Source organism: Bubalus bubalis, chromosome 18, assembly GCF_019923935.1.
Source record: "Bubalus bubalis isolate 160015118507 breed Murrah chromosome 18, NDDB_SH_1, whole genome shotgun sequence".
Lineage (NCBI taxonomy): Eukaryota > Metazoa > Chordata > Mammalia > Artiodactyla > Bovidae > Bubalus > Bubalus bubalis.
Window position 1 is genome coordinate 15,019,064 of NC_059174.1, and position 14,330 is coordinate 15,033,393.

At 39.9% G+C, this 14,330-nt stretch overlaps 1 protein-coding gene across 1 annotated transcript; it reads right to left on the reverse strand.

The window, feature by feature from the left end:
- Positions 1-1,335: 1,335 nt before the first annotated feature.
- DNAJA2 (DnaJ heat shock protein family (Hsp40) member A2) lies at positions 1,336-13,975 on the reverse strand. The gene is made up of 9 exons (XM_006062758.4): positions 13,785-13,975; positions 12,310-12,369; positions 11,792-12,015; positions 9,443-9,523; positions 9,065-9,198; positions 7,318-7,514; positions 2,758-2,902; positions 2,495-2,622; positions 1,336-1,959 (listed from the first exon to the last, which is right to left on the reverse strand). The coding sequence occupies exons 1-9, from the start codon at positions 13,860-13,862 to the stop codon at positions 1,768-1,770; spliced, it is 1,239 nt and encodes a 412-aa protein (XP_006062820.1). The 5' UTR covers positions 13,863-13,975; the 3' UTR covers positions 1,336-1,767.
- Positions 13,976-14,330: the final 355 nt, after the last annotated feature.

Genomic DNA, 14,330 nt, shown 5'->3' on the forward strand with positions numbered 1-14,330 from the left:
GTAGCGGCTTTCACATAGTTCACTACTGCAATTCAAAAATCTGGGTAGAACTGAAAGAAAGACTACACTGTACAACTGTTTTACAAACCTTTATTGGAAAGGCTACAAACTTTGTATTGCCACTGCATTTCTTTTGCTTAAAGTGTTGCGGGGGGAAGTAACCTTGGATACAAAACTACTACGCTGTTGCATCTTGCCCAGGCTGGTTGTGAAAGTTTTTGTACAATGGAGGTAGAGTGGATAGGGCAATAATTTAAACCTCACAGGCCTTGATTAATGTAAGGACCTTTTTTTTTCCCCAGGTTCTAGAAGACCTACAAATAGACTACAAGTACTACAAATAGGCTCAGGGATGGCATAATATATTTAAAATTTTTAATTTTCAGTTTTCTCCCATTTGTCTTTTACAAACGTATCTACAACTGATCTATTTTTTCCCTAAAATAAGTGTGTTCTAAAAATATCTACTCTGGGAATGAAAAGAAGATAACAGAAAATGAAAAAGCAGTATATCCTTTTCATAGCAGTTTTACCTGATTTTTCTCATACCAGCCTAAGAGTCTTACCTTTCTGTAAAAGAATAGTAGTAATCAATGCTTCCCCCAGTCTCAAATATTCAACTTAATGGAGACAAGAGAATCTTTAACTTAACATTTAATGAAAACAGAGCATTTTAACAGGTTCTATGCAGACATGGTTCTAAATACTGATTTGCTGTTACCTTATTTTTTTAAACAGAGTTGGGTGTGGAAATACAGAGGCCAGGTTAACTTGGCCCCAGTACTCAGGATCATGAGTTACATAACTTAGATGTCCTTGACTCTACAAAGCATTAATTGAAGCCAATAAAGCCCGTTTCTACCAATATATCAAACTTTCTCTTGTCTTTTGAAACTATAAAATGGGCATGAGCCTGAGGCTTAAGCTTCAGGCCAATGGGTTTTTAAATACTGTTTAAGAACCAGAACTAGGATACATTCTCCAGTTTAAGGATAGATTTTACAGTTCAAATTATGTCCTTAAGGAAAGATTTTACAGTTCAAAATATGTTCTTCTTTCTAAAAATGTGAGACAAAGAGTAATTTACACCAACTGCTTTTTATTATTCAGTTCCAGAAACCTTTCACAAGATGGTAAAAAAAAAAAAACAAAAAACCCAAAAAAAAAAAAACAGGTGGGGGCAGGGGAGAAAGAAAGAAAGAAAAAGAAACACCCCCTGACCCCACCCAAAACTTTACAACCACAGCTCAGCTAATGATATTTTTTCCATTGTTCCCAGTCAGCTCCAAACCCATTGTGTGCAAAGCCCATTTTCCCATGCATCTAAGTGATAGACACAGGCTATGAGATTCTTTATTCTATTTGTAGCAGCTTATGCAGGTGCAGCCAAACACAAAGCTTCAGGACAAACTGTACACAAACTTTACAATGTGGGAATTGAATTTAAAATATGAAACATAAAATCTACACAAAACTGATAAAAATCAAGCACAGATATCAGGACTGAAACTTATAACCCATGTGTGAAAGGGAGTCTTGTTTCCTTTCAAGTGCTTTATTCTGCTATAGAACAGTCGAAATGAAGATGTAAAGCTTTGTGGTTAGTTTAAATTATACACTCTGTAGATACTATACCAATTTTAAAAGTTACACATAGACCAACAGATGTCCATCAGTTCATCTGGGCTGACCAGACCCTCCAGCTGGATTGCAGAAAACAAACCAGGCCAATGTGGAAAGAAAAGCCACCTGTGCAATCTGTGCAGTTTACTGATGGGCACACTGCACTCCTGGTCCATGATGGCTGCTGCTTTCTTCATCAGAGCTATCATTATAGGCTTCACGCCTCTGGCCGCCTCCTGAGCCCCGAGTGCTATCAAATTCTTGAAGCTCTACCTCCTCAGTGTCTCCAATAATATTTGGAACTTCTGGTCTAGATGGCAGAAGATCTTCTAATTCCTTCATTAAAATGAACAAAAATAAGATTAGCTTGAAGATTATTATCTACTATCAATTTCCCTTTTGATACAATCCAAGGTGTATGTTTGACAGTTAAAATCTTTGCCCTTCAAGCCAGAGATCACAAATGGATGACCCACAGACCAAATCTAGACATCTTTTGTGCAACCCATCTATTGATTAGAAAACAATAAACAGATTTAATCGCTAACATTTAAACACTGGAAAACTTCACATTAGACATGTCTTCCTGCATGAACGACCAGGAGATGCTAAGCTGGGGTAAGAGACCTGCTCTCCAGAGTCCCATTCCTCCTACCCCCACCTCATACCGGCTGCTTATGCCTTCACTATTCCCGACTTGGCCCCATAAACTTTCACATCAGCTATTTCCACTTTAAAAAGCAATGAGGCCAGACCATCAATCACTCAAATTAATAAACTATGTGATCTAATCTTAGCACCCAAAACAAATGGTAAGTGACAAAGAAACAACTATCATTAAACTTTAAGTCATCTGTTGCCTAATACTTACAGAAAGTTTATCCGGGTTGATCCAGTTGTTTTCAGGAAACTGCACATCAAACTTTATGTAAAGATCACCTTTTTCAAAGGGATTACGATATTGTGGCATTCCTTCACCTCGAACTACACGAACACATCCTATTATTTGAGTAAATAAAGGGGAAGATATTAAGAATTTTACCCAAGAAAGTGCTCAATAATAAATGTTTTTTGAGAGTCACCCACTGTAGAAGATTACAGAGAATCTTAGATCAGACAAAAATCAAGATTTACCTGGCTCAATTACTTTGCCAGGGGGGTATTTCACCACAATCTGACGTCCATCAAGGTGCTTAAATGTGAACTGAAACCCACAAAGAGCTTCAACAAGTCCTATCTTATATGTCATGTGCAAATCATTCCCATCTCTCTGGAACACCTACAAATGAAGCAAACAAGAAATAGCGGAACTATGGAGGCGTGCTCTGTTGTGCTGTGTTACTTGAATCAATTCAAAACCTTAATTCTACCATTTACTGCAAAAGTCAAATTGCCACCATCCCTAAGTTCCCTAAATGTATCAATATATATAAGGAAATCTAGCTATTCAGAAGTAATATGCTAGAAACTTCGATCACGAAAGAATTAGAATTGGGAATACAATGGCTCATAAGGCACAGCTGAAGCTTAAAAAACAGAACCAAGTATATTTTACAATTATGGCCCATTTCTGAACCATGAGGGAAAAGGTGTACAAGGCCCAGTGGGATTCTGTAGAACAGGTTCACCTGGAATTTCCTCCAGACATGATTCTAAGAGGGGAAGGGGAAGGCCCAAGCTCAACTAAAACAGCTCAACCAGTAAAAGGGCTCAAATCCCACACTTCATTTAAGTATGAACAAGTTTTACCTAACCTAAGATACAAAACTTGCTTAGGTGAATGCAAACCAAATGCTAACGGAAGTTGGCTTATTTAATGCACTATAAGCCTATGGACTATGTAATGCAAAGATTATTCAACAAGCATTTTAAAAAATGTTTCTGAGCATTCAACATGCAGGAAAAAATACATCCAATTTCACACATGCCCAACTTACAACTTCTGCTTCTTAGAATTTTCAAATTTCTATACTAACTTTTGAAATTTAACTTGAAATAAAATTAACTGCAGTGAACAGTCACCTAGATTTTTTTCAATAGCCTCTCTTCCAAAGAATAAAGCTGGCTGGTTAATTCAGAGGAAAGGAAATCTGAAAGATAGACTCTTTCCCTAAATTATCCTCCTAAACTTACCTACGAGTAAAGTTAATCTCAAACCATTATCTTGACAATTGGTCCTGGACCAGGAGCTTCAGCAGCACCAGGAAACTGGTTAGGAATGAACATTCTTGGGCACCATCCAATACCCACTGCATCAGAAACTATGAAGGTGAGGCCCAGCAATCTGTCATTTTAATAAGCCCTCCAGGGGATTAGAGCATATACTAAAACTTAAGAACCACTGAATTTATATTACCTACATTGAGTTTACTGAGGTCTTTCTTACAATCATAGGAAAAGTTAATTTAAGTAAGGTTTCTTTAATGCAGGACTTTTTAATGCTTTTGCAAATTTGTAAAATGAAAGTGTTTCTGAACATCTCATTATATTATTGTTCCAAGAACCATCCTTAACCAAGTATCATTTTGTTGAAGCAATATTAGAAGGAGCAAGAAGACATATTATGTTCTTGGATAGAGGAACTCAAACTAATTTAAAAAAATGGTATTAGGGTTGATTCTTGTGAGGTAGGGGGCCAGCAGCAAGGGTGGTTAGATTAGACAATTAGATGCTAAAATTCAAACAGAAAATAAACGGGCAAGCATGGCCAGGAAATTTTTGAAAAACAAGACTAATGAGATTACCAAGAACCAGACAATAAAACACTTAAAAGCTGAAATAATTTCTGAAAAATAGAGAGACTAGTTATCACCCAATGTTACCCACCACTGTGGTTCTTTGCTGTACAACTTCATTATGACAGCAAAATCACTGAAAACAAACACACACCTATACTGAAAGATGATACACATGCATACACATTACTCTCAAAATTGCACTATTTTTTTATCAGAAGATTTACATTCTGTTTCAAGCTACAGAACCCACCCTGATCTCATGGCCTCACAATTCCTACAAGTGTTGAGAATTTTTAAACAAAAAGCCCCAAGCAAAATACAAGCTTGTTCATGAACTAGTTCAAACTAGTCAATTGTTCTTAAGAGGGTTAAGAATATTCTCAGTGGTATAAATTAAACAAGATGCTTAAATCTCATTTTGGGCTCAAATTTACGTTACCAGTCAGTCAATAAAACCCAGAAGGAAAAATCTTTGACCTCTTACTAGATGAACTTCCATTCTAGCCTTTATCATCGTCTATTTTCTACTTTAGACAACCAGTAGCATCTGCTATCACCCCACTCCAGTACTCTTGCCTGGAAAATCCCATGGACGGAGGAGCCTGGTGGGCTGCAGTCCATGGGGTCGCAAAGAGTCGGACACGACTGAGCGACTTCACTTTCACTTTTCACTTTCATGCACTGGAGAAGAAAATGGCAACCCACTCCAATATTCTTGCCTGGAGAATCCCAGGGACGGGGGAGCCTGGTGGGCTGCCGTCTATGGGGTCGCACAGAGTCGGACACGACTGAAGCGACTTAGCAGCAGCATCTGCTATTTGTTAGAAATTCCATGCAATTCCACTGTAGCCAATAATTTTAGAGGTTGATTTAGTTCCAAATGCCTCCTCACAGTTCCCAGAAAGAAGAGCAGGTTATTCTTTATCTCATTTGATTCTACACTATCTTTCTGAGGGATGAGTTTTGTTTTTAAGTATGCAAAGCCAAGTCCAGGGAAACCAAAACTAGTAGTACATGGGAGCCAGAACTTAAGTCTCTTGTCTCTAAGAACAGTGATTTCTATTTTGTAAAACCCAATATACTTACAGAATATTTCAACCCATAAGATGGAATTCTAGAAATTATTCCTTAAAAAAAACCCAAAGCAATCTAGGGACCCTTGTCATTGGTAGGTTTGGCAATACTCACAAAAGGACAAGATATATTGCAATTTATAGATTTTCACTTTCACAGATTTGCTGAGGCAATAAATTTGACTACCATTCCTTGAGAAAGGCTAGTGCACTAGTAAGCCAGTCTAGTGAAGGAATGAATCGAATCAAATTCCCAGAATCTGCATCTCAATACGGCTTTATTCTCTATTGGATTCTTAGTAATTTTAAAAATTTATTTGTAGAAATCACCATTATATGGGAGAAAATTTTATTGTGAACTAAAAAAGGTGGCTGACTTGTGATCTAGACTTCCAAAGGAACTCAAAATAGCAATGCAATCAAATACAAAGCCAGGATTCTGTCAAATGCTTCTATATTGAAGAACTAAGTGAAGTAAAGTGAAGTTGCTCAGTTGTGTCTGACTCTTTGTGACCCCATGGACTGTAGCCTGCCAGGCTCCTCCGTCCATGGGATTTTCCAGGCAAGAGTGCTGGAGTGGACTGCCATTTCCTTCTCCAGGGGATCTTCCTGACCCAGGAATCGAACCCGGGTCTCCCACATTGCAGGCAGACGCTTTACCGTCTGAGCCATCGGGGAAGCCATTCAAGAATTAAGTGGGCACCAAAGCTCCACGCATGTTCTTCATGAATGAAAAGGTCTATAATATACTCCACTGCACATGTAAAACATACAGATGCAATGGTATAATCAAAATAACATACTCCAGGCCACAGTGTTAGCTCAGTTCATTTTCCCATGTACATTAACACAGCAGTCCCCAAACTTCTGGGCACCAGTTTTGTGAGTTCTTCCTGGACTGTGGGGTGGAGGTGGTCTAACAATGTTCAGGCAGTAATGCAAGCATGGGGAATGAGAGGGAGCAGCATATAAAGCTCCACTCAAGGTCCAGGGGTTGAAGACCCTTCATTAACAGATACAATACTGAGTCAGTCAGAAATTTAAAAACAGGGAGTTCCCTGGCAGTCATGTGGTTAGGATTCAGCACTTCCACTGCTGTGGGCACAGGTTCAACTCCTGGTCAAGGAACTAAGCTCCCACAAGCCACAAGACGCCCCTGCCCTCCCCTACCCCCAAAAAGAGAACGAGAAATTTAAAATGCAATGTTTTTAAAACTGAAGAACTTTTTTTTCAAGAAAAGCTCACATGGATACCCAGTATGTAAAACAAATCAACAAAGCAGTACTGAAGACTGACACCATCACCAACTCACCAACCATCGAAGGAGCTCACAGGGAAAACTAAGCTGCCTACATTATCTGGTCCAATGCCTTATCTTCATAAACAAGGAAACGGGGGAACAGACACAGCAGGATTACTTAAGGTTACAGTGCCAGTCAACGGCAGAGCTGGGACCAAGGTCAGCTCCTACCATGCTTCTGACAGCACCTGTCTTGCTGGTCTACTAAACAAGTCAGTTCTTATGAACTCAGCCAAACCATGTAACAACTTCATCTATATTCAATCCTTCTTCAGGGAACTCAAACTGATCTAACCTGTATCTTGGGCTTCCTTCATAGCTCAGTAGGTAAAGAATCTGCCCGCAATGCAGGTGATCCGGGTTGGATTCCTGGGTTGGGAAGATCCCCTGGGGAAGAAAATGGCAATCCACTCCAGTATTCTTGCCTGGAGAATCCCATGGACAGAAAGGCCTGGGGGGCTACAGTCCACATGGTCGCAAGAGTCGGACATGATTTAGCAACAAAACCATCACCAACCTGTATCATGCATACAAGACCCATATCTGATCTTCTGAGGCAAAAAGAAAACAAAAAGGAAATTACCTCATGTTCTTTTTCTTGTAGCAAAAGAACAATGTCTCCTGGTTCCACTCCTGGGGCCTGGTCTGCTTCCCCAGTAAATGTAATTCTCTGTCCATGTTTCATGCCTTTGTCTACATGGACTTCAAGAATCTTGACTTCTTTAATCACTTTCTTCCCTTCACATTTTTTACAGCGGTCCTTTTCATTAATTACCTCTCCTGGAAAAAGAGGTCATTCAAACTTTCAGCAAGGGTACTATATTGCACTCTTAAGTAAGACAGGTCCTGATAACACCTTTATTCGCTAAATAAATTTCCTGTACTTCTTTAACTGCTACCTGAAGTTTTCATGAACATTCTTAGGAACAAAACTCACATCTTACTGCAGATTACCTAAAGGACCCAGCTACTCTATTCCAGAGTATAAAATATCTTAAATAACATTATCTTACCTCCTGATATTACTTCCTAAAGTTAAAACAAAGCCTGAGGATCAAGCAAACAAAATGGGTGGTCAGACACTAGAACTTCTACAAATGCTTCATTTTTTGTTTTAGTTTCATTTAAATTTAACAATGGAGCGACAACCCAAATAAAAATTTAAACATCCTTTATGACTCCAACAGTTTTTTCTTCCATGTATTCTGAAATATTTGATCAGTGGTATAAGAAAATAAAACTGAAGTCATACAATAGTATTATCATGAAAAAAATACCATCAATTTCTAATGTCTGATTATTGGCACACTTAAATGCTTAGGTGACATATAAATGACTTTAGGAACACTGCTTCTGCAAGGTATGTTCTGCAAAGCACCAGTTCCTTAAAATGGTAATGGCACATGGGAAAAGATTTTAGTCAACTCCAATTTCTTGACTGGGAAATGTCAGCAACTTTAATAGGGTAAAATGCACTAAGACTCTTCAGGAGGGAACTATGATATGTGGCTTCTCAAAATTATCTTGTCACTTTCAGAAGCAATTTGGAAAAGGGTGTTCTAGAACTGTCCAATATAGCAGCCATTAGCCACCTGAGGTTATTTAAGTTTAAAATAATTAAAAGCTCAGCTCCTCAGCCACACCCTGGTGGCTAGTGGCGACTACAGTAGCCATTACACACACAGAACCTTCCAGCACAGAGAAATCCTTTTGGACAGCACCGCTCTAGAACAGGGCTGGCAAACTAAGGCTCACAGGCCAAACTGGGCACGCCTCTGTTTGTGTAAATACTGTTTATCCAGAAGACAGTCATGCCCACTTATTTACATATTATCTGTGGCTATAAAAGTGCTAAAAGGGTAGAAGAGTAGTAGTTTCAAAAACCATTAACCTACAAAACCCTAAAATATTTACTTCTGTAAAATAAGCTTCAATTATAACGATCTATCCTCAAAAGCTAACTAAAGTTTACAGTAAAATCCTCTACTTATCAGAATGAGAACTAAACAATTTGCTATCTCCCTTTTACCTTTTAATACATAAAGGATAAGTAAACAACAACAAAAAAATACAAAAGGACAAAAAACTTTGCCCATCTTTTTGGAAAAAGACTAACATTCCACTCAACATAATATAAATTTACTGTTTATCAGTGTTCACTGGGCCTATGCAAAAGGAAATAATATTTTTGCATTTTTAAAAATAACTCTCTACCTTTTACAATACTATGAATATAAAAACACGTTGAAAAAGAAAATCTGTAAGCCTCTCCAATTTCTGCATCCCCAATCCATTCCAACAGAAAGGCAGAGAAGCACCGGCATGCGTACCTTCTCCATTACAGTCGGAACACACAGACTGCATCTGCTGCACCATCCCTGGAGCCAGCTGTCTGATCATGATGCGGACACCTCGACCCCGACAAGCACTACACTTCTGAACAGCTCCAGACTTCCCACCTTGGCTAAAGCAAGCAAAAGTATAAATTAGACTTTTCCCCCGCTAGGTCATGAAAAATGGGAATTGTGCTTTTTACCTCCATCTTCAACCCCCAAAGACTGGAATTTTAACCAACTTTCAGAGGTATCAGAAACTGTTCTGGGTTGGGTAGTCAGTTTGAAATCATGAATAATTTTTATTTGATATAGACTCAACACATGACTCAAACAACAGATGAAATTTATTTCATAACCAGGAAACACACTCACCCACTGCATGCACTACAGAGTACATTCTTGCTAAGCTGTAGTTTGGTTGTCTTGCCATTATACAGGTCTTCTAAAGATACTCTGTGAAGAAAAGAATTAGATCCAAATTTTGCCAAGTTGTCTTAAATACAAGAAAGGATTAGCTGCTACAGCTAATTTCACTGTAACCTTTTAAACAAAGAATTCAAGAACATCTTACATTAAGTCAACTGAGTGAGATTTTATTTTGTAGCTCAAATTGTTTATGGCTATAAATACTTAAAGCCAGAATGTAAAGGATCAAGCCAATAATTGATTGTGCTGTATTTTCTGATAAAGCTGATAACTACATAAATTCAAAACATCACACCTTCTTCTAGCCTTAGACAAAACCTTCACCTAATCCAACCCTTTGAATGAAGCAAAATTATTATCCTCATTTTAGAGGACAAAACTGAGGCACAGAGAGGTTAGGTAACTTGGCCCCAGATCACACAGGCAGTCTAGCTCCGGAGTCCATGCTGTACTGTAAGCCTCTGTCTCCTTCAAGGACAATTCAGAAAGGCTACAAAGTTATATTACAATTTCTGGGAGACGCTCAGATTGGGTATCTCTTAAAAAAAAAAAAAAAAAAATTGGCTTTATTATACTGTAATAGAGAATAGGTTTCCAAATAGAAAGCCTATAAGCTTTCAATGTCTGAAAAACCCAGAGAATTATAAGCAAAATTTGAGCAACTTTTACAAAAATTCCAAAGGGGTCCATGACCCCCAAATGGTCCAGATAAAAAGCCTATTACAAATCCCAACTGATAAACCCCAACTTGCTTTTATTTACACAACATATTTGAACTGCAGGACCATTCATTTTCAAATAAACCTCAAAAAAAAAAAAATCTATTTATATCAAAGTCTCAAAAATATTCATTTATAACTTGGAAACAGCTTGCATTTAACTTGGTTTTACCCTTCTCATAGTGTTTTAAAATCTTCTTTAGTAGTAAAGTGAAAGTGAAGTCGCTCAATTTACTTTAAAACAAAGGAACAAAAATATTTTTTAAAAAATTAAATAAAGGAACAAAAAAGTTAAAACTACCTGGCAAAGCACCTACATTATTTTGCAGCATTCGAAGCTAAAATTTTTGTACATTCTAAATAGTGTAAGAATAAAGCACTTAAGGTCAAAACATTACCAACACTTCTAAACTACAGCATATCTAGACCTTAGACCAAAGTACTTGGTTCCATCAGCCTTTTATCTTCCTCCTCCTAAGAACCTTTAACCATTTACATGATAGGCAGGTCTTCTTTGCCTTACATATTAAATCACAGTTAGTATGCAACACTACTACATAAGAGGTCAGCAAGAAAAATCGTTATTTCAATAAACATGGCAAAGAAAGGAAAATGCGGGTAATGGTCTAGTGAAGCTGGCACTCTCCACCAGTGGGGCTAAACTGACACATCCTCTAAAGACAATATAGTTGTATTATTTATCAGCCTCAAAACACTGACACCTCAGGAATCCCCACCAATGAGAGACAAAGCTGTATATAAAGATACAGCAGCACTATTCATTACAGGGAAAAAACTGGTTAACATCCTATAGAAAGGGAATGAATAAATAAATCACAGAATGCAATATTATAAAGACATCCAAAATGAAACACTGTAATGAAAAATTTAACAAATCATGCTTTACGGTCCCCTTATCTACTCAAATGTATAAACTAGATAATATGAAACATTTTAAATACACACTTGAACTTCAGTGTCATGCATTTGTTAGTAAAACCATTACTGGTTCATGAAAAATTAACAGATAAAAAGATTTCACAGAATGTGCAAAGTAAAATAGCTATTTTTATCTTGGATTCACAGTCTAAGGTAAGATACCATTCATATGTTGGCAGGTTAATGTCAGGCTTGAAGCCAGCAAGCTCCATGAAAATCAATTCAGGAGAGCTCACACTGAGGATCAAGTAATACGTGACTGTAACATGTCAACCAACCAGTCGGATGGTCACTCCCTTTGTAAGTTTTTAAATTAAAACTAACTCAGAAGGTTTAAATACTTCAGAGAAAAGAATCTTAATTGAAATTTTAAAAACAAGAAGCCTCAGAAGCATATACCAAAACCACCTTCCCACTCTGTAAAAACACCAACCATCCTTTAAGATCTGTCACCAAATACCAACACCCAGGTTATTAAATTCAACTTAGTCAGCCTATGAGGACAGTATGGCAAATGGAAGATTTTTTTTTCTGATTAAAGACAAAATATTTTTTGATACTTTTCCTCTCCTGTACTGAATACTTCTACTTGGAAAGAAAGTGCTTAGTATTTTTAAAGAAAAAAAGAGATATTCACTTGAGTGGATGCATCATGTCTTCTCCTCTTCTTCTGCCATTTCGACTTCTGCTCTGATTACCCATGAAGCTAAATAATCCTCCACCAAAGATGTGAGAGAAAATATCATCCATGCCACCACCTCCACCGCTACCTTCCCGAAGACCTTGTTCTCCATATCTGTCATATAGTTCGCGCTTCTCAGGATTTGATAGTACTTCATATGCAAAACTTATTTCTTTGAACTATGAACAAAAAGGAAAAAAGGAAAACAGTTGGATTTTCAAATAAAGGACTAGGGAAAGGCTACAGGAATCTAGAATTCATTTAATTCTAAGAAAAGTTACAGGTGGTCCTATTTACCAACTACCACTACCCAGAATGTTAGTATCCCTATTATAAAGTCCAAAATATTAACATAAAAATGTGGCTCTATGGGCATAAGTGGACTTTCCTTACAACATTCCCTTTTTGTCCAAAAAGGGCAATTTAAGTTTAAAACAAAAATCTCAGGGGGAAAAAAGTCTCAAATAACTTACTTTGTCACCAGCATTTGGATTCTTATCAGGATGGTATTCTTTGGCTAACTTTCTGTATGCCTTCAATAAAAGATTAAAAAAAATAAGGTTACATATAAAGACCAGTTTAAAGACCTGCTGAGTACTAACTTTAACATCCAAATTTATGAGAAGCAATACTTCCATTGGCACCATTTACTCAATAATAACAAAGTAAACAGTAGTTACATTAGAAAATACATTATACTGAAGACAGACGCAAACAATAAAACAAAACCACAGAGAAAAACAAAACACTGAAACACCCCATATTTTTACTATTGTCAAACGTCTTTGATGGCCAGTAACCACACCAAGAAGACTCCAACAAACTCTAAAAAATTAAGCTAAGGTAAGAATCCAGGCTCATGATGGCTCCTCTAATTGTAGTATCAGGAAAAAGTCAAGACAATCTCCTATGTCATGTTTATTTTCATACGCTGAAATGACTGTGGTCTCAATTGGAGTGACTTCAGTCTTCGCGAAGCTGCATACATTTGGGTGACTGAGCTATAAACCATTTAAGCGTTCATTCACAGATAGATGAATTATGTAATAGAGAACAGCATTTCCGGTAAGGTAACAGGAAGTCCTTTTACTCTGAACTGTATCCGTCCCACTGCCTAAGAAGCATTCTCATTTTTCTAAGCTTACAAATCCGGATACTCTTAAGCCCCGTGAAGATGCTATGGGACTTAAATGTCTCAAATGCTTTGAAATCCTACGAGGAAAGAGTCGCAGCACAGCAAAGAGCGATAATGAGGCCTTCTATTTATTTTTAGTCAGTGTACACTCAGGTGTTTGGCTGGGACCCATGGCTTCTTCCTGAAGCGGGTAGAGAACATCTGGGTTACCTGCCTACAGAACAATGCACCCAAACACAGACCCACGCCACCTCCGGGTCGACAGGCGAGGGAGGAAGCCGGGAGAAGCTCCCCAGCCGCGGCTCCCAGGAAACATCCCTAAGCTTCCCCAAGCAGCCAGCGGGGGCGGCCTCGACCCCTCCACCAGGCCCCAAATCAGTCCCGATGCAGCTCGGGCGCCGACGTCCGCGGCGTGGTCAACTCCTCTCCTGGGGCTAGGATGCGCTGGGCGCCTTGGTCCAACCTGTTTTTCCAGGGTGGTGACCTCCGCATGAGCAAGGCCAGGCAGGCAGCTGCCTCCCGGGAGCGCCCGGCCTCCAGCGCTCGCCGGGGGAGGGAGGAAGGAAGCGTTTTCGTAGTGTTTGCGCAGAGGTGGGTTTTATTTGCTGCATCTGCGGGCGGGCGGGCGGGGACGGCGGCCCAAGGTCAGCCGAGGCCGGAGTGCGCGGCACGACGCGGGCCGATCTCGCCGCCGGCCCCCAGCCTGGGCCGGCCGCCGCCGGCTCGCGGGCTGCTCCGCAGCGCGGCCTGGCCGTCCCAGTCGCGCAGGCCCGCGCCCCTCACACCTTGCCCAGCCGGCCCGCGCCCCAATACCTTCTTCAGCTCGTTCTCGCTGGCGCCAGGCGGGACGCCCAGGATGTCGTACAGTTTCGTGTCGGCCACGTTCGCCATGGCGGCCGGCCGGGCAGCGCTCAGGAAAGAAGGCGGAGAAGGAGGAGGAGCGGAGCCGGGCCCCAAGCAGAGGCAGAGGTGGCGGCAGCGCAGGCGGAGACAGTAAGGAAGCGGAGGTGGGGCTAAACTTTGACCTGACGCACGGCGCTCCGTGACGTCGCTGCGCAGAGCCCGCCGCGAGCGCAGGGGACCGTTGGGGTCGTGGGTGGTGAGGAAGCATGCTGGGTACTCTTCTAGATTGAGGCTATGGGCTGCCAGATGAGGTCCAGAGTAGAAACCCGGAGAACTAACTCTTCATGGGGCTCTCAGGGACATTAACTCTCTCCAGAGGCATTTATTGGGGGGTACTGAAAGGATGAAGAAGCCGATGCGGCCCACGCCCGCCCCTTCGGTCCACTTCCAGCCCCGCCGTAGAGAAAGTCTGTTACGGGCTCGCGGAGGTCGTCCTCAGAGTTAAAAGATGCCGCC

Coding starts and splice junctions, on each gene's coding strand:
- DNAJA2 (XM_006062758.4), bottom strand. CDS start 13,862: ATGGCGAACGTGGCCGACACGAAACTGTACGACATCCTGGGCGTCCCG. Junction 12,370..13,784: donor GCGAGAACGAGCTGAAGAAG/GTATTGGGGCGC, acceptor CTTTTATTGAAG/GCATACAGAAAGTTAGCCAA. Junction 2,903..7,317: donor TACAAGAAAAAGAACATGAG/GTAATTTCCTTT, acceptor CTTCATTTGTAG/GTGTTCCAGAGAGATGGGAA.